Source organism: the organism of the source record quoted next, unplaced genomic scaffold (assembly GCF_019419815.1).
Source record: "Pyrus x bretschneideri cultivar Hongxiangsu unplaced genomic scaffold, Pyrus_bretschneideri_v1 Contig3, whole genome shotgun sequence".
Classification (NCBI taxonomy): Eukaryota; Viridiplantae; Streptophyta; class Magnoliopsida; order Rosales; family Rosaceae; genus Pyrus; species Pyrus x bretschneideri.
Window position 1 is genome coordinate 8170008 of NW_025999612.1, and position 13987 is coordinate 8183994.

The 13987-nt window shown below is 38.4% G+C and overlaps 3 protein-coding genes across 3 annotated transcripts; 2 read left to right on the forward strand and 1 right to left on the reverse strand.

Moving 5' to 3' along the window:
- The first annotated feature begins 2585 nt into the window (after positions 1-2585).
- LOC103958036 (nuclear transcription factor Y subunit C-1) lies at positions 2586-5453 on the forward strand. Its single transcript, XM_009370259.3, has 2 exons — positions 2586-3375; positions 5179-5453. Exons 1-2 carry the CDS (start codon positions 2660-2662, stop codon positions 5180-5182), a joined length of 720 nt encoding a protein of 239 aa, XP_009368534.2. The 5' UTR covers positions 2586-2659; the 3' UTR covers positions 5183-5453.
- A 1323-nt stretch (positions 5454-6776) lies between these two features.
- Positions 6777-7715, forward strand: LOC103964047 (probable methyltransferase At1g27930). The gene has a single exon (XM_009376933.3). The coding sequence runs from the start codon at positions 6777-6779 to the stop codon at positions 7713-7715; it is 939 nt and encodes a 312-aa protein (XP_009375208.2).
- A 507-nt stretch (positions 7716-8222) lies between these two features.
- LOC103958053 (TITAN-like protein) lies at positions 8223-11277 on the reverse strand. Its single transcript, XM_048589409.1, has 7 exons — positions 10856-11277; positions 10536-10662; positions 10118-10403; positions 9870-9946; positions 9711-9765; positions 9047-9474; positions 8223-8530 (listed from the first exon to the last, which is right to left on the reverse strand). The coding sequence occupies exons 1-7, from the start codon at positions 11134-11136 to the stop codon at positions 8510-8512; spliced, it is 1275 nt and encodes a 424-aa protein (XP_048445366.1). The 5' UTR covers positions 11137-11277; the 3' UTR covers positions 8223-8509.
- Between the last annotated feature and the right edge of the window lie 2710 nt (positions 11278-13987).

The following is a 13987-nucleotide window of genomic DNA, read 5'->3' on the forward strand; positions in this document are numbered from 1 at the left end:
CTAGATCTTTTTATTGGTATACCAAAAAATGGTTTATGGGTTTGTTTTCTGTGTTGTATCAAACTTGGATAAACTCTTGAGCCAAAGCAGAAAGAGTAAACTGAATGAAATATTCAAGTTTTTAGTTCCTCGTGTTACTTGCTTTTGATTGCTGTTCTCATAACTTTATCATATACTTGATTCTTGATCGTATTAAATTTCAGCATTTCACATTCATTTTTGAGGGATTTCGAATCGAATCGTGGTATTTGTCTTGTAAATGTTTTAGTAAGTTTCTACAGGTCTTGTGGTTTTTAAAGAAAATGCTAAGATTGCAGGAATACTTGTGAAATCCCTGTGTTTTCATAGCTTTGAGTAAGCAAATGGTACTAAAAACTGAGTTGCACAAAAAGGAGTTAAAAATAATGTTTGGTAGGTTAAGAAAATGCAACGTAGAAATAGAGAGAAACTTCGGCAGGTAACCAACACTAGATGAGATCCGTATCCATAAAGTCTTATGTTTTCGTGAGAACTACATTACAGATGACGGAAAATTTCAATAGAGCAGTTGTCATACCAAGTAAAACTAAAATACATAAAATCTTATGTGTTTGTAGGAAGAATGTTGACGCTACAAATAGCGTGATCCGAGGGTCCATGCACAAGTTTTTTTTAGAGAGTTCGAGAGTGTCTTAGAATAAAGCACTGCATGAAAACTGGATACGAGATTCTCGTTCTTGTTTTGGTAAATGTTGTTTAAAGTAAGGGACAGTAGGCATAAGTCAACTACAAAGTGTTTGCTTTTGCTCATTGACTTTTAAATCCTTTTAATAGTCGGCAAGCCTAACTTGCAAGTTTTATTAAAGGCTCACCGGTTCAGAACATCGAATTCGAAATCTCTCACATTTTTTTGTTTATTGGAGAGTCGTAGTTCGCGCCTCAACTATTGAGCCACTTGTTGTGGTTCAACCTATTTTCTAAATTAAGTTTAATTACAACATATTTATATCAAGAAACTATAAAGTTTTCCAAGCGAAATGTGTTTAAGATAAATTAAATATAACTAATTCCGAATAGGTTGATTACAAGTAAAAAATATTTATAATATAGGTAGTTAAAAATGATTTATATGTGATATAAGTAGATTATCGACAAATTAAAAAAAAAAATCTATGATACATGTATATTAAATAAGTAAAAAGATTGTTTTGCATCATGGTTGAAGAGATTTAATTCTTAGATTTTCGATATTATTATTTTTTTAATTTTTTAGTTTTATAACAGACTTATATTATGCACTTATGCCTGATGAAAGCATAAGAGAGAGATAGATGCATATGGTGACTATTTTAAAGGGTTAATAACAAAGGAAGCAATTTTTGCAGTATTATTTTTCCCATTAGCACACATTTGTTCATTTTTAATTTTTGAAGTGACCAAACCAACAAAATTTAACAAACATAAATAAGCAGGAACGTGCAGAAATAGAAATTTGGTGACCGAAAATCATTTCAAAATAACTCTTCCTCTATATTGTATTTCCTCAAGATTCCAGTGTATGAAACTCTTATGGGCGAGACGTTTGTATAAAATATCTTTTCTTTTTCACCTGTCAATACGAAACTCGAACAAATTGGCACGAGTGTGTTCATCTCACAATGAGCTATCAATAATATGGTTCAAATTCGTCTTTGGCGAGAATCAAATCTAAGATATCTCACTTACAAGTAAAGATGAATATCACTAGACTGTAGTACTAAGTAACAAAATAGTAATATAAAATATTCACTCCAAATATGTATACTTTGCAACATATTTTGCATCTGTAGGATACTTAAGAGAAGGCTCTTCGTCGATTACTTTTGATAACGTTCAACTATACCTTATTTGTATTTACAAAAAAAAAAAGAAGTTAATATAATAAAAAATAAACAATGATAAATGATTACTTAATTTTTTATACAACGATACACTAAAAGGTGGGAGATATATTGCAACGTTGCTACTTGCCCTATGTGTAATGTGCAATTTTGCTAGATACTTGGGGGAAAATTCAATGTCTGTTGCTGAATGCGGCTTTGTGGGATGCTCTCTGGATGGCGAGAAGTAGAGGTTTTAAGAAAATTTGTGTGGAAGTTGATTCTAAATTAGTGATTGATACCATTTTAGGATCCTCCAATGTTCCTTGGCGTTTAAAAGTTTGGCGGCCTTTTTTTTAATTCCATTTCTTGGACTCACGTTGTTAGAGAAGCAAATTTTTTAGCAGATACGATTACCAGTGCTAGATTTCATTTTAATAATCTTCTATGTGTGGGATAGATTGTTATCTATTGTGACTCACAAGGTCTATTTATTTGAGTGTATGAAAACTCGTTGTAACCGTTGTCATTTGGTTTAATTTATATCTCAGTATTTAAAAACAAAAACAAAAAAAAAAAAATACTTAGGTGGTATAAGCATATTGGAAGACAAGAAAACCTCCCAATAAACGAGCATCTGCAGTGCTGTATTATATCCCATCCCTGTCTCGATTCCTCTCTCTCTCCCCTCGTATGATATACATCTCCAGCCCTTGAAATCCTCAAATCCCCACCACAAAAATCACCAAAAATCAAATCTCAATCCCACACCCCCACTCCCCCCAAAAAAACCCACCATTTGGTTCCTCCCCATCCCACCAATGGACCCCAACCCCAACTCCGGCGCCCCCACCTCCGCCGCCGCCGCCCCGACCCAGCAACCACCGCAAGCCCAATCCTCTCCTTACGGAGCAACCCAATCCTCCGTCCCCGCCCTCCCATTCCACCACCTCCTCCAGCAGCAGCAGCAGCAGCTCCAGATGTTCTGGACCTACCAGCGCCACGAGATTGAGAGCGTCAACGACTTCAAGAACCACCAGCTGCCGCTTGCCCGCATCAAGAAGATCATGAAGGCCGACGAGGACGTCCGCATGATCTCCGCCGAGGCCCCCGTCCTCTTCGCCAAAGCCTGCGAGCTCTTCATCCTCGAGCTCACCATCCGCTCCTGGCTCCACGCCGAGGAGAACAAGCGCCGGACCCTCCAGAAAAACGACATTGCCGCTGCCATTACCCGCACCGACATATTCGATTTCTTGGTGGATATAGTGCCCCGCGACGAGATCAAGGAGGAGGCCGTGGGGCTCGGAGGGATGGTCGGGGCGACGGCTAGTGGGGTGCCGTACTACTATCCGCCGATGGGGCAGCCGGCTGGTGGCCCCGGAGGGATGATGATAGGGAGGCCTGCGGTAGACCCTGCTGGGGTTTACGGCGTGCAGCCGCCGTCGCAGGCGTGGCAGTCGGTGTGGCAGACTGCGGCGGATGATGGGTCGTACGGGAGTGGAGGGAGCAGTGGACAGGGCAACCTCGACGGTCAAAGGTACTGTGTATCGTACTTATCTATCGAAATGTGGCTTCTTTTCGGAAAACTTTGATGATTCTTGATGTGGGAATTGCACTTTTGAAGTATTGAGTAACTGGGTTTGTGACAGTTTCACGGCTTCTTCGACAAATTTAGCTTCTTTTCGGTTATGTTCTGTTTTCGTTAGCGTGATTAGGCGAAATGTGTAGCTTAATTTGTGAAGTTTGAAATGGTTTCTTTGTGAGTGTCTTCTGCGTTGAATAGGAGTTATGAAGGAGCTAAATTTTATAGGTTTCGAGGCATAACTTATCTTTATTCCAAGAGAAGCATTTGAGTGTTGTGTGATTCGGACTTTCGAGTTTGCAAAGATTATATTTCATTGCTTATTAAGAAAATGGAAATCTTGGATGAATTGGATAATCTAATTAGACCATCTCCAACCCTCGGTTAAAACCTAAAATTTTTAACTTATAAAATTTAGATTTTAATCCAGAAATAGTTTTTGTCCTCCAATTCTTCTAGGTTAAATTTTATTAAAGAATGAATTTAGGATAATTGTTTTATAGAAGTAACATTTAAAAAAAAAAAAAATATTAAGTAGACTCTCATAATTTAATTTTATGAACATTTTAACTTAAAAATATTTAGATTCCAATAAATATTGAAAAATTACTAAGCCAACACCATGAAACTCGTGGAACACTAAGAAATAATATGAAACACATAAAAGAATTATTTTTAATTACTTTAGCGGTTGGATTTAAATTTGGACCGTTAGATCTTTTTTTTTACCATTGGATTGATCATATTAGATCTTAGCTGTTGGAGAGAATGAATTTATAAATATAAAACTAAAAAAAATACACATATATGGTGAGCCAGCCCCACTAACCCAAGGGAATCTGGCCTAAATTTGCCGCAGAAATGAGTTTTGGGTTAAAACTCATATTTGCTAAGGGTTGGAGCAAGTTGGGGTAGGTTTAGAACCAAAAATTTGAGTTTTACTCCCAGTTGGAATAGGTCTTATAGTATCGAAGTTGACGCAACATGAAACTTGAGACTGCCATTTGCATCCAACTCTTGAAACTAGTATTTCTGTGGGTATTGTTGCTATGGGGTTATGTACTCAAATTCAATGGCTTGGTGATTTATGGATCTGCTTGTTTGGGGAAAAGAGTTTGAGGAGAACAAGGAAAATTATTAGCACGATAAAGATGTTCCCTTTACTCGTGGTATAGTGATGATCCAAGTCAAATTCCTTATGAGTTTCACACTTTCACCTTCTATGTAACGGGAAGAGTGGTCTTGGAACCATTGCAGTAGTCTATGATACTGTCCGATGATCTTCTTTGCAGAGTTGCCTTTATGTTTTCTGTGTCTCGAGTCAACTTAAACGACAGGTACTTGCCATCCCAAAAACTGAAATCAAGCCAATTTGCTTTGTATCGATTGATTGATTTATCTTCCGAACGGACTACCTTCTGCATTTTCTTTGCCATCACTTTGCTGGCCTGCTATGGACTGTATATTACAAAACATCGTGATCATGCATTAAAAAACCTGCATTTCGCGGTGATGGTTCAAAATGCCTGTTGAGTTTATGTCGGTTTAAATTCCTTCCGGGATTTTAGTTCCTTCTGCAAACTAGTCATTTTGTGAAGGGAATTTAGTTCCTTGGGTGCATCAGTAAAGGTGACCTTGCTGATTGGCCGTATAATTGTGATCATTGAACCATTAGCATGAAACTTTCTAAGCTGTAGCACGAAACTTTGTAACTCGAAACAAATACTAATACCGAGTGTTTCCAATTTCTGTATGCAGTTAAAGAGACTAATTTGAGGATGATTTGCTGCGTGGGGGGCATGGAGGAACGATCGGCGGATGATTTTTGAATTGCTGAATTAATATTATTGTTCTTTCTTATGAGGATGACTTAAAGACCTGGTAAGACTATTGATCCAGAGCCGTTGGAAAATCACTGCTGTGTAATATTAAATGTGCAGTCTTCTATAATTTAGGCTATCTTCTCTCTTGTTGCTAACTCCAATCATTGTGGCTCATTTCTTATTAATCAAACCTCCTAGGTTTTAGCTCTCTCTCTCTCTCTCTCTCTCTCTCTCAGAAAATGATACACGCACCATTTTTAGCCACTTACGCACTCATGTTTAATCATGGCCGTTGATTTTGTTTGATTTATTGAATCCGATGACTAGGAATAACGTGGGGCTATCTTCTCTCTTGTTGCTGACTCCAATCATTGTGGCTCATTTCTTATTAATCAAACCTCCTAGGTTTTAGCTCTCTCTCTCTCTATCTCTATCTCTATCTCTATCTCTATCTCTCTCTCTCTCTCTCTCTCTCTCTCTCTCTCAGAAAATGATACACGCACCATTTTTAGCCACTTACGCACTCATGTTTAATCATAGCCGTTGATTTTGTTTGATTTATTAAATCCGATGACTAGGAATGTGGGGTGCGTAAGAAGCTAGTGAAAGTCACTTTCCATTTGTAAAGCAATGAGGCGGAGAAACTATGTTACCATTATTAATAGTTTGAGGATGTCATAATTTTCAGCGTTCAACGTAGAATCATTGAATGTTCTTAGTTCTTTTCGATGTCGGATGCTTCAACGGCTCTTCAGTTAGGGAATTTTTTTTTTTTTTTTAATAATTAAATTATGTGACGGTACTTTCTTGGGTACTGCATGAGTACAGAGTAACGGATACTCTGAATATCTTAACCATTAGATCTTTGTTTCAAAATATAAAAATCAAGATCTAGCGGTTAGAATATTCAGAGCACGCCATACTCCAAAGCACCCAAGTCGTGACTAAAACAGCTATGTACTATACAAACTTTTAGAGGTGATATCCGCACACTTTTTTTCTCATTATGCACGCCCATCTTTATTTCTATCTTCAAATCTTTCATTGAGTTCTTCAACTGAAATGTCAAAAGTGAACGAGTGTGCACCATGGAAGAAAAATGATGTGTGAAAATCACTTCCCAAATCGTTTACATCGGTGCCTACAAGCCATCAAAATCAATAATCATCAGTCATATTGTTACTTTGTTAGAACCTAACAAATGGTGGAAAAAAAGTCATTGAAAGTTGCCCAGCAACTACTCACCCGTAGAAATTGTTGTTATTCATTTTCCAGAGGTAAACAAATAGCAATTGGATAAGAAAACGCAGCGTTTTATTATGTAACAACCACGCACCTGACTAATAAAAAAACAAAAGAAACCCTTGAAACCAAAGCAAACCTTTACTTGGTCTTCACTCAACCAGCCGGTGAGCCACCACGCTGTCCTTCAGCCTAACTGCTTCAACCATCAAATACCCCACCACCGGACATCTCCTTACAAGGTGTGATAGCGGCTGCAGAGGAGGTGAAAGAAAAGAGAGACCCAAAAAAATGCCACCAGAAGTGCCTCATTTTCGCTCTATCGTAACTCCTCTGGTTCGGTTCTCTTCTCCTGTCTCACCAGAAGCACAAGAGTGCCAGCCTCATAGACACAAGCAATCGAGAGGATCTAAAGCCATGAACTTTTCCAGAACCAAACTCTTCCCTTTCCTTGTTTTGATCCTTTCGATCGTTTCGGTGCTCAGACTTGTTAGAATTGCTGTAACTACACCTCCTCCTCCTCCTACTCTTGGAAAGACATGTTCTTTCTCTTCCACATGCACCAAGTTTCGTGCAGAAACAAACGCCTCTGCCAACACCTCCGGCCTCATGAAAAAGGAATACCAACTGCTGTTGAATCTCATTTCGCAGAAAGCTCCCTGCAACCTCCTCATATTCGGGCTTGAACCTCAGTATATGTCTCTGTCATCAATCAATGCAGGCGGCATCACTGTCTTTCTAGAGGATGATCAAAAGAAGATAAGCACACTGAAACCAAATTCCAACACCACCAGAGTCTACAAGGTGGACTACCAGATACCTGCAAAAGAGGCGTACAGGCTGCTCAAGCACGCAAGGGAACACCCAGACTGCGCACCCAGCTCAAAACTGCTTCAACGATCAAAATGTCAACTTGCATTGAAAAATTTACCACAAGAAGTTTACCAGCTTAAATGGGATGTGGTGGTGGTGGATGGACCGAGCGGGAATGCACCAGAGGAACCGGGTAGGATGTCAGCAATCTATTCTGCTAGTATGATAGCAAGAAATGCAAACATTACGCATGTGGTAGTGCATGATGTAGACCGAATGATCGAGAAGTGGTTTTCCTGGGAGTTTCTGTGTGATGAGAACTTAGTTTCTTCCAAGGGGAGATTATGGAACTTTAGGATCACAAGCCAATCAAATTCTACAAATTTTTGCCCTGCCAAAGCAATTAGGATAGAGTAACATAATAGCTTTATAATTTAGCTTGTCACCCTGAGCTATAAGTACAAAGAACAAGCTCCTTTGATTATTAAGCTTTTTCAATAGAGCAGTGGTAAAAAGTAGGAAAACCAGATGCCAAAGCAGTTCCTCGTGAACCAGCTCAACATTGAAGATAGAAAGACGGTTATTTCAAATTGTGAGATTTCAATCACAAACAGAGTAGGAGCTCTTTCTATTTCTCTTGGGGTACAGAGACCTAGTAGACAAAGATTTACATCAATTATTTTTATTTTCTTTGCAAATAAGAATCATTATTTGTGTGCAAATCTCTGTGTCTATGACTGGAATGCGGAAATGTACAGATGATAAATCTGCAGTCCAAGTGCGGGGCCTTGCAGGCTCTGATATCCAGTGCCTAACAAAATCAATTCTACTAATTACACTGTTTGAACATGAACTAATTAAAGATGATCTAGGCATTAATGTCACCAAAGAAATATTGTTCTCATTTGCAACATGCATAAGATCTGAGGCAAAAATTTCATTGAATATATTTTATCAGGAAAAATTCAAGTTGGATACAAATGAGTGCCATAGTCGTTTGAACTTACAGCTCTATTTTGTACAGTAGACTAATAATCAAATTCGGGTTGAATTTCACAAGTGTGCTACCTGCCTGCCTTCATACTTCCAGCTCCATTTGACGAGATCTACACCTCCAAATTCAAGGGAAAAAGTAGAGAACATGCACATTCATTCTTCCGACATGTCTGTCATTGGAGCTACTGTCAACTTGCATAACCATCACGGCAAAATTATTCACTCGCATCAGTTCTCTGCAAGAAGAGGGAAACAAATTAAGTGCCTAAGGAATCGGTAAATCTTGAAGAGTGTGTGGTGTTGTGTCTGCCTAAATTTCATGAACTTTACTCACAAAAACACTAAAATGAAAGCCTCTGGTCAGTTCTCTGCATGGTCTGGACTGTGATAAGTTCAGAAATCTATAATCCCAAAGCAATAAAATAAAAGCCACTAAACTAAACCCTTTGGGTTTAGGGTCAGTTTCCTCCCCCACCCCCTTAGTGTAGATAATATCGTTTGTTAAAAAAAAAAAAAAAAAACCCTTTGGAGACTCAATGGTGGAAACTTCTTTTTGGGGCCGTGCCAGACATCTCATCCTCATAACCATGAGGTGGAAAGTGGGTTTAAGTATGTATATGAGTGAATATGCTCAACCAATATGAGGAATGGGGATTACTTCAAAGAAAAATCTACTAAAACGGAAAAAAACTAGCTTTAAAAATCTTGAATTCCACAACAAACTTAAAGCTAAGATGGAACATGGAACTCACCATTCGTTTGCTGACATAAGGCTGTATCTTAATTGGCATGTCCGACTGAATCTCAACCTTACGTAATTTGTGTTTCTCCAACTCAAATTCTTTTCTGGACTCTTTTCGGCTACCAGACTGCCAAACTCTACCAAAATTAGGGAGCCAATTGGCATCACAGTCACTCATGACAATTTCCCCTCTTTTCTCCATCTCCATCTCCCTCTTTCTCCTTTCTGCCCAAGCTGCTCCGACACGGTTTGGATTCAATTTCTTGGACTTCCCCGACTTATTTGACAGGGAGATAAGGCTACCTGAAACTGGTGTCAGTGGAACACTAAACTGAATTTCTTCATCTGCTTGAAGCCAAGGAGGAGGTGCCCCAGTATGCACATTTCCACTAGCCTCTTTAGGACCCAAGGATGATATTTGAGTGAGATTCTGAAAACCTGAAGAGAAATCTTAAATGAGGATCCACAGCTAGAACATACCATATCAACCTCCTACGCCAAGCCATTCAGATTCGAGACAGATGCATACAAGTTTTGCTACAATTCCTAAGAATTGATGGCTCATTGCTCAAGTTATGCATACATTGTGCATCAGGATGATCAGCTGAACAGAAGCAGAGAGAATACGAACATAAAAAGAAAAAGAAAAAAAAAAAAAAATCAAAGGTTGATACCTGGAGAACTGCTCTGCCCTTTTGTCATTCTTCCATGCTGAGACTCCTCTCTCATCTACACCAAACATATCACATGTTTTCCGATTTTATAGCCATTCATATAAATGCAATCACAAGAAACAGATGCTTTTAGTGAAGAGTGTGGATGATCAAACTTACCCTTTCGTTATCGAAGTAACCATCAGCTGAGAATTTTCTACCATTAGAAACCAAAGGATGTTGGGTACTCCTGCTAACTGGGTGAGTGAGTAAGCACACAGCAGAGGGCACAAAACACACATAAGCCTTTTACTCATACGGGAGGAGCTTCTATTAAATACAAACCAAACAGATAATAAATATGATATCAACATCACATAATTGAACATGCATACCTGTTAAACCGTTTGAATTTATGGAATTTGTACCAGACCGTATTCCCACATGATAAGAAACGTTAGCAACAGCTTGCGGAAAGCAGCCAACATTTGTATCTTGAGGGAGTCCTGAATGGGATACCTGATTCTCATTTGTATGATATGGTAAAGGAATGACACCATGTGAAAAACATGAATTACTATTATTTTCAGAAGTATCTATAATTCCATATTTCAGTTCAGTATGGATATCATTCGAAGGTCCAAATGCTGGTCCTCGAGAGCCTTCACCACAAGGCACAGCTTCAAGCTTCAGTGAATTACACTTCTTCTCCCACTGCAGACACAAAATAATCACCGTTCGTTAATGAATTGCCTCTAAAATTGACTAGAAGTCACTATTCTAGTATCTTTTCTCAACAAATCACATCAATGATGACTGAAACTGAAGGCATATATATATATATACCTTAGCAAGTTCATTTTCCGAAATTCTAAATGTATCGATGCGGTCCATTCCTCCACCGTATTTCCACAAGAAATGCTTCAAATTCTTCAGATGTTCAGCGGTCGCAAGGTGATTAATCGCATTACCACTGACAATTAGAAAACCAAAAACAGAGCATAAACCCAATGTGATATATATCAATATATCACAATGCACGATTCAATTTTTTTCCAATTATACAAACTGCACAAATCTCCCTATTTTCTACCACTTTCGTTTGATTTCTCGGCAAACAAACAGAACTTAAACAGCTAATTGAAAATTAAGGACAGAAATCTTACCAGGCGAAGGAGCTATAGAGCTCGTCGATATCGGAGTCGCAGAAGACGCACCAGAGGCGATTGCGGGACGCGTGTTCGGGGCGGAGAGGGCTAGGGTTTTTGAGAAAGAAGCGGACGTCGGCGAGCTTGGACTGGAAGCGAGAGAGGAAGGCGGAGAGGGACTTGGTGTGTTTCGGGATGTACTTGTGGCTCGGACCTTGGTCGTGATTGAGCTTGCAAACCACGCAGTACTCGAACTCGTACTTCTTCTTCTTCGTGATCCCTTGCCTCTTCTCCTGCATCTTTCGATTGGGTTTTAGGGTTAGGGTTTAGGGTTTGACTGTGATCGTCCCTTTCCTCCCTCTATTTTGTTCGGAATTTGGAGGCAAACGTTTAACCGTCGCTAACTGCCACTAAAGTCGCGGTTTCTGTTAACGATTTCACAGTCTGTGATAACGGCGCTGTTTCCCGTACCATAGTCGGATATCGCTACTGCAATAAAAAATGTTAGTCACGACGTTTGGACCGACGTGATCAACATTTTTTTCTTGGTTAATTTCGAGTAAAGTTTTTATTACTGCTGGTAACAAAATTTTGAGGATTTTAATGGTGGAGAAAAACTTTACAGGATAAGTTTTCTTTTGTAGGAAGAAACTCAGTCTTATCGTTCAGGTAATTGGAACATTAAGATGACGGTATTCTAAATCAATCACGCGACGATAAATTTTCTAGTTGTTAGAGAGAAACTCTCACACAACTGGAACGTCAAAATGTCGGTATGTCAAATCAATCAAGCGTTTATGTTCTTAGAGAAAAACTTTCACACAAGTGAAATATCAAGATAACGGTACAGTCCAATGATGCAATGGGGTGTGAATCACATTTCCACATGTATGACTGCAACAATTTGAGTCCCACCATGAATCCATGATCATCTGAACTTTCCCATCTTCAAAAGTGACCTCCTCTTTTTCTCCATTTGGTTCATGGAAGATGATAGACTTGAGTTGACTGCACAACAATAATACTAATGTCTATCTCTATTTTGTTACTAGTTAAAACATATGTACAAAAGTCTCATTATTTATGGAAATTTAACATTCCCAGATCAAATCTACGAACAAATGAATGCATGTGACTATGAACTCCACCCTATCATGTCTCCCACATCTTGCCAAATCTTTTGCCAACTCTCAGTTATTGTAAAAGCATAGGCACTACTACTCTTGGGAGCTCGAGCAGTGGTCGGACTTCTCTTGAGATTCCTGAGCAGTGCTCGAACTCCTCTTGAGACGTTTGAGCAGTGCTCAAACTCCTCGCAAGTGATTAAAATGTTTGAAAATGAAAATACAGACAAAGTCTTTAACATGTCGAGAATTCGACTACTTTTCAAACTCCAAAAGTTGGTTTTATGATAATATCAACAGCATTATTCTGTGCCACATGGACAATGGTTGGTTCTGAATTCCATTTAGATTCAGTCATGCTGCACAGCATATGAACAGTTAATTATATGCTCCACAATAATACTTGAATGCTCTGTAGAACTCGTACAAAAAAAATATCAAACGTATGAATGTGTTGTCTATTTGTTTGTGATATCTGTGGGTTCTGTGGTTCCCCCTTTGCTCATCTACGAGATATTGGAAAAAGATTTCTTTGTCCTACCAAGAACGTCTCACTTGATATGTCTAACGGTCTCGAGTCATGACTCATACTAGTATATCAGCCATCCACGCACCAATATGTGAACATTAATTAATAATTGTCTAATGCTCTCGAGTTGTGACTCATACTAGCATATCAGCCGTCCACGCATTAACAAGAACATTAATTAATAATAGTCTAATGCCCTCGAGTTGTGACTTGTACTAGTATATCAGCCGTTCACGCACCAATACGAGAACATTAATCAATAATTGTCTAACGCTCTCGCATTGTGACTCATACTAGTATATTAACCATCCATGCACCAATACGTGAACCTTAATTAATTTCCACGATCGTCTAACACTCTCAAGTCATGACTCATACTAATATATCAACCATCCATGCACCAATACGTAAATATTAATCAATAGTCGTCGTGTGTGTGGATGGTACAACAGTATAACCCTAATGTAATAAAGATCGTAAGAGTAAGTAAAATGTAGAGTTATATGTATGGTTAAAAGTATATATCTCTACAGAAATAAGAGCATCAAATGCATCATAAGTGGACAATATGAAAAGACAAATGTTAAGGTTATGTCATGATGGCCTAGTTTGATGGTTCAACAAGCAGATGCCCTACATCTTTTATCCCTTTGCTCATCCAACCTTCTGAAAGAATTGATGGATGGCCCTCGTATTTTGGTAGTATTTGGTATTTCTGCAGATAAGAAATTCAAAGACAAGGCATCACCCATACTGTGGGTAGTCATATGTCAGAGTACTGCCTGTATATATATCATCAAAGTTTACGATTACATCATACATTAAATCAAGGCTAAATCTAGGAAAGGACTATGATATATTATATACCACGAGTTTTGTTTCGTCCTTAAACCTACTAATAGTTTATCTCGTCCTCAAATTATGTCATTTGATGCACTAGTAGTCATTTTGGTTAATTCCTTCAACTTTTCTGTTAAGTTGAGAGCCAAATTTAAAAAGACCACTATACAATTAAATTTGACAGAGAAACTAATATGAGAATTAAAGGACGAAAACTAACATGTGATAAGTTCAGAGACCTTAGCTACCACACGACCTTAAATCAATTAGGCTACATTAGTAGGCACTTTTTATAATTATATTTTTTTTTTTTTTGGTACAAATGGTATTGAGAAAGAGAGGAGCCGAATGTGAGGATTTGGAGACTTGTCAACATCATAAAGATTGACAAACCTTGCAAGGGCTTATATACGTTGATCAACTTTCCTAATTGCACGACAATCAGCTTTGAAGTGGAACTTCAATTTTCTTCTTAGTATCATAGCAAGTTTACCTACGTGTGAAATCGATGTATGAGGATGTGAAGAATTGTTCTAATATCAGAAAGTTAAGAAACCTCATAAAGGCTTATAAAAAGTTGATTTACTCCCCTCATTGGCACTTGACCCTGAGAAAGAACCTCAACTTAACTTCTTTCATTGAACACAGAATATCGAG